The sequence below is a fragment of the Peromyscus maniculatus genome, chromosome 3, assembly GCF_049852395.1.
Source record: "Peromyscus maniculatus bairdii isolate BWxNUB_F1_BW_parent chromosome 3, HU_Pman_BW_mat_3.1, whole genome shotgun sequence".
NCBI lineage: Eukaryota > Metazoa > Chordata > Mammalia > Rodentia > Cricetidae > Peromyscus > Peromyscus maniculatus.
In genome coordinates this window covers 91,326,309-91,335,444 of record NC_134854.1, presented here as the reverse complement: position 1 = coordinate 91,335,444, position 9,136 = coordinate 91,326,309, and the positions used below count along the sequence as shown (strand labels likewise).

At 38.2% G+C, this 9,136-nt stretch overlaps 1 gene segment (V, D, J or C); it reads left to right on the top strand.

Annotated features, from left to right (window-relative positions):
- The first annotated feature begins 5,886 nt into the window (after positions 1-5,886).
- LOC143272225 (immunoglobulin kappa variable 5-48-like) lies at positions 5,887-6,455 on the top strand. The segment is given in 2 exon segments: positions 5,887-5,935; positions 6,139-6,455. Coding segments are annotated over 2 exon segments (366 nt in total).
- Positions 6,456-9,136: the final 2,681 nt, after the last annotated feature.

Here is a 9,136-nt window from a genome sequence, read left to right as displayed (position 1 = left end):
TCATCGTAAAGTACTGCAGAGTAAGACACCAAATGATTGATGCATGAGAGGAATCTATACATCCAGGAATGAGGGCAGCATAATTTTTAACATAAGAGAAAAATAAAGTACTTTTAGAATTTAGAGAATAATGTTATGTCTGTGTGACATATTTTTTTAATTTTTATTATTCAGAAATTTTCTCTACATTTCACATACCAGCCACAGATATCCCCTCCTTCCTTCTCTCCCGCCCCCCCCCCCCCCCGCAACCCACACCCTGTTCCCACTTCCTGCAAGTCAAGGTCTCCAATGGAGAGTGAGGAGAGCCTGGTACATTCAGTTGAGGCAGGTCCAAGCCCCTCTCCCTGCACCAAGGCTGCGCAAGGTGTCACACCTTAGGAATGGAGCTCTAAAAAGCCCACTCATGCACCAGGGACAGCTTCCAATCCCACTGCCTGTGACCCCCCCCCCAAACAGTTCAAGCTGAACTATTGTTTCAGGTATTCAGAGAGCCTAGTCCAGTTCCATGGGGGCTCCACAGCTATTGGTCCATAGTTCATGGGTTTCCACTAATTTGGCTGGCCATCTCTGTACGCTTTCCCATCATGATCTCAGCACTAAGGAGGTAGAGATATGAATGTAAGGCAGGTGGAGACAGCATCTCAGCCCCATTCAGTCTGAGGATTCATAGAAATAAGAAGTCCAGTGACTGTTCATCTGCTTATCTGATCTTTCAGCTTTCACCCTAATATCTGACACTGAGATTTTATTTAATAAGACTAATTAAGATCATACCTCAACCCCCATCATGTGCCAGGATACCATTGAATTATTCTGCATGCCAGAATGTACCAGATAAAGCCATTCTTTCCAGAGTAGTTGTAGGTTACAAGGTCAGCAGCACCCCCGATGTGAACTGGAACTGAGTCCACATGAATATATGACTTTGCTCAAGTCTGTTATGTCCCCTGCAGGCACTTCTGCTGCTTTGACATTAGGTGGTGACATAAGCACAGGTTTGCTATAATTTTCTTATGGAACTAAAGCTACACAAAAGAGGAGCTTAGCATGAAAACTGTGCCAAGTCTGTGAACAGGAGGAAAGCAACTCTTCCATTACTCTGTAAGTGACTTCTCTGAAGCTCATTTATATGGACTAGTTATCTCATTTGTTGGACTGTTTATATCATCCCAACTTGGAGGCCAATGTTTATTATTGCATCATCACAGGAAACCTAGGTTAACAAGTCTGTACACATCTCAGTGGCAGTTTTCCAAGAATGCTTTACACTCATGATCTGAAATGTGGAGATCACCCAATTTTATCACTCCTTGGGAAGGTATGGACAACGGTATTATATTTCTAAACTGCTGATTGTATTAATCAAGTAATGAGCAAACTTAGGTGCCACTTCACCTAAAGTTGCCCTTAACACAAAGAAACTTATTTCTGATACTAGAATCCACTTTATGCCTAAAGGTCTCACAGTACTACTTCATTGGTCAAATGACAAAATATAATTCAGTTCCTGGTTTATTCTTGGTAAATTATTCATACAGCCTATGAATAGACATTGATTGAGCAGTTAGAATTTACATAGACCCACATTACTAATACTTGAGGACCTAGCAGTTATTAAGATTAAATAATTCTCTCTTACGAAATTGTATGGAATAGAAGTAGATAGAGAAAGCAATTTATTATATTTTAATTAGGAACATATTATAAGCTAAACATGTCTTTGAGAGAAGACATATTCCATGAATATAGGAGAGTTAAAGTAAAGGACAAAATAGACAGAGGACAGTGGATTGGTGCCACTCAACCATCATTGGCAACTAAAAGCTGCAGAGAGAAAGGAGATGCTCTTTAAACTGAGGGATGGCAGGAGAATCATGAACTTTCAGAAATGACCAAAACAAAAAGTAAAAAATAAAACAAAGAATCAATTTTTAAGATGGAATGGAGGAAAGGGAACTTCTCACTACACTCTGAATATATCACAGCAGCAGAAGGAGAAGACTGAGTCTAAAAAAGTATACTGGCCTTACAGCAAAGTCTGTGGGCACATTTTCTTGCTTAGTGATTGATGTGGGAGAATCCAGACTATTGTGGGTGGGCCACCTCTGACTGCCACTCTTGGGTTATTTAAGAAAGCAGACAGAACAAGCCATGGGGCGCAAGCCAGTGAGCAGTATTCCTTCATGGCCTCTTGATTCAGTTAGTGCTTCCAAGTCCCAACTCTGTTTGAGTTCCTGCCTTGACTTCTGTCAATGATGAACTGACATGTAAGCCAAATAAAGACATGCCTGTCCAAAAAAGTTTAGATTTGTGATTCTTTTACTATTTTTATGAGAATACCTTTTGAGACAAATAGTAAACTGATTGATCCTTTCTTTTTAACAGCAAAAATACATCCTGCCAGTTAAAGAACTTTTGAGAAAAACATCTTATTTTCTTACACTTTGTTAATCTATAAGAGTTTGCTTAGATAGGAATTTATGTATGTACTAGGAAATAATTTGTTTAATACCAATAATATGTAAAATGTTTAGCTATATATTGGAGTATTGGGGAACATGCTGTTTTTACTTATATTCATTTTGATCATTCACTTGAAAAATATAATGTAAACTCATTGTAATTTTTATGTTGCCTGAAAAATTTTGCTGGCATATATAAGCTGTAGAGGGCGAGAGGTAGGAAGAACGGAGGAGTTAGAAGGAAGACACGAGGAAAGAGACAGAGGGGAAACAACAGGAAAGAGGGAAAGAAAAAATAAGAGAGACCTTGACATGTTGAAGATGTGTGTGGGTGTGTGCTTTTCCCCTTTTCTCTGGCCCCAGAGAATTAAGTTTTACTCCCTCAGATAAAAAAGTCAGTTGTGTGATCAATCTTCCACCTTCTTTTCACTTCTTAAGGTGATGAAAGATGGCACACAACAACATTTTTCTATCTGTTTTATCAAATTCTGATGTTAATTGTTTTTTATCTTAATATATTATATTATATTATATTATATTATATTATATTATATTATATTATATTATATTATATTATTATATTATTATAGAAAGAAGCCTTTTCATTTTCTAATAAAAGACTGAAATGGTGTGGATCCAAATGGGAGGTCAGGTGGGAAAGGGCTGGGAGAAGCAGATGAGGGGGAACCATAACCAGGATATATTATATTGGGAAAAATCTGTTTTCAATGAGAGAAAAAAGGAAACAGAACAAACTGAGGCATTGTCTGTGATACTTTAATTTGTCCATGTATGATTGTGTTTTGATGTTTTTGGTGTCAGCTTAATCCCTGATATTTTATTTAAGTTGTTTAACATTACAATCTTGTTTCCTGATAGTTAATGGAAAGTGTGGTGTAGATGTAACCAACTGTCTTATTAAATAAGAAACACAGAACCAATGCAAAGAAGAAAGCCAAGAGATCAGAGCTAAGAGCCTTACCGCCTGCTGCAGCTAGCCTATTCAGCCAAGAGACCTCTCCAAAAGAGATCTACTTCCTGTGGGTTTGTCTTTATATAGTCTTTCTGTTCTGCCTTCTCATTGGTTGTAAACCCAAACACATGACTGCCTCGTCACTGCCTGTCTGAAGAGACTTCCAGGTCTTCTATGGTTGGTATTGAGATTAAAGGTGTGTGTCTCCAATGCTGGTTGTATCCTTGAACACACAAAGATCTACCTAGCTCTGTCTACCAAGTGCTGGGATTAAAGACATGCACCACAAATGCCCAGATCTGCTATGTCTTGCTATTAGCTCTGACCCCCAGGGAACTTTATTTATTAACATGCCAATAAAAGCACATTTCAGTACAAATAAAACACCACCATTGTGTGGTGATTACATACTTCTGTTCCTTGTATTGAATGCCTGCATAATGCTAGTCAACAGATATTCCATTATAATAAATGACTCATTGTCCTAAATATGCTCATGAAGTATGATTTACTTGACTGATTTATTGTTCTTTTTGGGATAGTAAAATAATATTAACATATTTAACCCTTCTCTTTTTCAACATCTCACACCAACCACAGACAAACATTTCTTCTCAAAGCATCTCCCCCTTTTAATTTACTAATACATGTGTTGTGATATATCCCCTCCCAAAGACCTATCCCATCTGGGGATCCTTTTCTAGCTCCTTACATATAGGTATAGCCAAAATTAAACATAAAAATGAAAAAAATTGATGATATGATTTAGGAATGAGTGAATATGTCACTTATCATTCTGGGACTGGACTGATTCATTCAATAAAATTTTCCAGTTTCATCCAAATTCTCAAAACTTTCATAATTTCATGGTTTTTTATATCTGAACAAAATTCCATTGCACAGATGTACAACATTTTTTTATCCATTCATCTTTTTGTGAACTTCCAAGTTCATTTCCTAGCTATTGTGCACACACAAGCAGTGGGGATCTGAAATAGTCCTTCTCCCACATTTTCCACCTATTCTAGGGTTCTTAGGAGGAGGAGAGAGGGATTAGAAAATATTAGATAGAAAGAGAGACCTAGTCAAGAAGAGGAAAGGCAGAAACACAGGATAGTTTCAGGAGAGTCTAGATCAATACCCAACAGCCTCCAAGTTTTTTTCAAAAGGCTTTTTATAACATTCCAAAGGGAGGGGGGAAAGACCTGCATTTTCAAGATCAAAGCACATCATACATCCAGGTGTAGACACTTCCAAACACCTGACAAGCATTCCTGTGTGGAAATCATCTCATTATGCAGCGCTGCTGGGTAAAGCAAGGTGAGATTATCTGACCCTGGGTATTTGGGCCTACACAACAAGAAAAATGTGTGGATGTGCATTTATATCTGTTATAGGCTACACAGTCCTTTAGGTACACCCACAGGAAAGGCATAGCTAGGTCATATGGTATTTGTATCTGTCTAAGGAAATTGTGCATTGCTTTCTATTGTTACTGCACTCCCACAACACTTAATCAGGGCTCCCCTCTCCTCCTACTTTCATCCCTCTAGAATCTTGATAGTCTGTTTTGTGGATATTGCGGACTTTCAGAAAGCTGAGACATTATTTGTACATAAAAAATATGCTATGGCTTGCTTACATAGCTCAAGTAAAAGGAATACTTCTTTCTTCAAATGGACCTGATGAAATTTTCTCACCTGATTTAAACTGCATTAGAATTGTTGCCTTTATGTAGCATAAAAAATCAAGTACTTGGTAAGATATTTGTTTGAACATTCCATAATTATTTCCCCATAACCCTGTATCAGTTTTGATGGTAAAACACACAAGAAGCAATATTGAGAGTTTATCTGGACAGTGCTAAACAAATATTTTGATATTCAGATCTTTGATCTTTGATTGTGAAATTTAATAACGTTTTCATTCCAACCTCGGGAAAAATACATATTCCTATGACATCCAGACTTTCTATTTTCTTGTCCATGATATCTCATTAATATGATATCTCTTTAGTATTATATGTTGTGATACTTCTTGGACTGTTTAGACAGTGAAATGGGATTCAGTCCATATTGAAAGAAACATCAAGGAGAACAACACAACCCTGAACCTGGAGGATGGTTAAGAGATGCTCTAAATTTCAAACTACTGAGTGTATCCCAGATACTTTCTTAGACTGTGCTAATTTTGCATCCATGTATGTGAGATACATGCACAATTCTCTTTGAATCTCAGCATCTCATCAGGTAACCAGAAGAGGGAGATAGACTCCCCAAAGGAACATGAGCCTGCTCTCCTGAGCAGCCCTTTATTGGGACATATATGAAGTCAGTATCATTTGCATAAGTGCTTCTTCCTTCTTGGGTCCCTGCCTCTTAGAATATTATAAGAAGGTCTTTCTCTGGGCTGTGTCACGACACACATAAACACAGGGAAAGCTGGAAGATGGTGTCCATATCTCAGCTCCTTGGGCTTCTGTTCTTCTGGGTTTCAGGTATGAGATTTTAGACAGGGCAAAAAATAGAAGTGATAATTAAATATAGAATTTTCTTACATTATTAGGAAGCACAGCCTCACATGGAATTTAACTTCAGGTTCTAAAAACTTGCTACAATAAAATAATCGTTTTAAAAGCAGTTTAGAAGTGACTTTTATATGCAATAATGTGATCTACTAATATTTCTCCTATGTTTTCAGCCTCCAGAGATGACATTGTACTGACTCAGTCTCCAGCCATCTTGTCTGTGACTCCAGGAGAAAGAGTCACCATGGCCTGTAAGGCCAGCCAGGGTATTAGCACTAGCTTACACTGGTATCAGCAAAAACCAAATGAGGCTCCAAGGCTTCTCATCCAGTATGCTTCTGCGTCTGTCTCTGGGATCCCCTCCAGGTTCAGTGGCAGTGGGTCAGGGACAGATTTCACCCTCAGCATCAACACTGTGGAGCCTGAAGATGTTGCAACTTATTACTGTCAACAGAGTAGCAGCTACCCTCCCACAGTGATACAGACGTAGCAAAAACCACCAGAGAAGCAGAAGTGTGAGGCTGGGCTCTTTCAGCTGCTTCTGGTGGTGCCTCCATCTTCTTCAAAGTGTTTTACAGATGCAGACAGCCTTGAGATTTACACAGACAATTGAAGTGAAGACGCCTGGCAAGCTTTCTTGCCTCTGACCTCTCTTCACTACATTTTCACTTCTGAATATACACATAATTGAATGTTCATTTTTGCTATATTCATTTACTTTATTCTCAGTGAAGTTTTTCCAGAGAGTTAAGAACCAACTTCCCACACAATTGTCTAAATAAACACAAAAAATTCTTAATTATGGTTCACTTTATATTAATTATCTGACAGTGATTCATTAACTCTTGATTAGCCATAAAAATATAGTTTGGAATATATTTAATCTGTTCTTTAAATTTCATGGTTATCAACTATATAGATGTTCCTTAAATGAATAAATACTATGCTTTTGACTGTGATTCAACTACAGAATTTTTCAAAATGGAATATTTTTATAATTGCGAATCTTATTTTTGCTTCCAATTATTCTCATCCAGCCTACTTTTTCTAAATCCTACCAAAATCCACTACTCATCCCTCACCACCCTCCCACTTCATCTCCACATATAAATGTACCTTGCATTCATGGATGTAGGAACATCCACTGGAGGGAGCATTTTCAAATCATTAGAGACAACACTCTTAGAGAAAATGTCTCTCTCACCATTAGAAGCCATCAACAATCAATAATAGCTCATCAGCTAATGGTGCAGGGTGATGAGCTCATCTGCCTCAATCCTTCAGTGTTAATTTGCTTAATTTAGTGCAGTTCCTATCCAGACAGCCACAACTGCTGTGAGTTCATCAAAGAAGGAGTACTGAGATGCCCGTAGATTCTGTTGTGTTCTGTTTCTCCCTCAGCTTTGGCTCTTACAGTGTTTCTATCCCTTTTCTATGATGGTCCCTGATTCTTAGACAACGTTTTGACTTTGAAAGCTTTTGTGTTCCATAGAAACCTTATTGAATTTTTAATCTATTTTTAAAAAAATGAAGTCTGTTGCTAATATCAGCTCCTCCAAAGAGAAGACAGGATGTGGGTTATAGCTTAGGGCTCTAAACAAAACACAGGGTCTGAATCTCAATTCTGTGCTTCCTGATGTTCTTTTTCTCTGAGAAGAGCAGGAATAATAATTCCCTGAGTTTCCTTCTCATGGAAGGTGCCAGAGAGATCTCAGGGCTTTTCTAAGTACGGCCTATGTACTTCTGAGATCTGTATTTGAGGAAAACTGATACTTAACACACACACATTTCCTTTGAAAACCATCTTCTGAATATACCTGTATGTCTTAAATAAAATCTGTACTTTTATTGGCTTTTTCATTTTTACTGAATTCTTAAATAACACATGGTTATAGTACAGTTTCAAGCTATGATGATCTTTCACATTGGGGACAGAATCATTATCAACTGCTAAACTAGTTTCAGGAGAAACCAGGTTTCCTTGTTAAAAACAGATTTCAAGCCACATCCCTAATGTCCTGGAATAAAATATCTCCATGCTGGCTTCAGGAATGGGATAGTGAGACTTGTTCCCAAATCACAGAGTAACCCCTGTTATATGATGTTTTGCTTTTGTTTTGACAAATAAAGCTTGCCTGGAGATGAGAGGCACAGTTTGCCTCTAGTTAAGCAAAGAGATCATGCAGTGGTGGCACACACCTTTATTCAGAGCACTTGGGAGGAAGAAGAAAATCAGGAGTACAAGGCCAGCCTGGCCTACACAGGATTGAACCAGTCTAAAAGAGAAACAGAGACAGGTGGTGGTGTATGCCTTAATCCCAGCACTAAGGAGTTGGAGACAGGAATATAAGACAGGGTGAGACTCGATCTCAGCCCCATTCAGTCTGAGGATTCATAGAAGTAAGAAGTTTGTGGCAGTACTCTGTTCCTCTGATCTTTCAGCTTTTACTCTAATATCTTACTCTGGGATTTTAGTTAATAAGACTAATTAAGATCATATCTCAAACTCCATCATGTGTCAGGCCATCACTGAATTGTTATGCATGCCAGAATGTACCAGATAAAGCCATTTTTCCAGAAGTTTTCCCAGAGTGATAGCAGGTACAAGGTCAGTAGCACTGCTGATGTGAACCGGGACTAAGTCCACATGAATATATGACTTTGCTCAGGTCTGATATGTCACCCTGGAGGCACTTCTGCTGCTTTGGCATTAGGTGGTGATATAAACACAGGTTTGCTTTAATTTTCTTATAGAGCTAAAACTATGCAAAAGAGGAGCTTAGCATGAAAACTGTGTCAAGGCTCTGAATAGGAGGAAGGCAACTCTTCCATTACTCTGTAAGCGACTTCTCATAAACTCACTTAGATGGATTAGTTACCTCATTTGTTGGACCATTTGTGTTATCCCAATTTAAAGGCCAATGTTTATTATGCATCATCATGGGAAATCTAGCGAACAAGGTTGCACATATCTCAGGGGCAGTTTTCCAAGAATCTATACACTCACAATATGCAATGTGGAGACCATCTATTCTTATCACTTCTTGGGAAGGCATGGACATCAGTGTTATATTTGTAAACTACCAGTTGTATCACCCAAGTAATGGGCAAACTTTGGTGCCATTGTCTGATTTTGCCCTTCACACAAAGAAACTTATCTCAATATTAGAA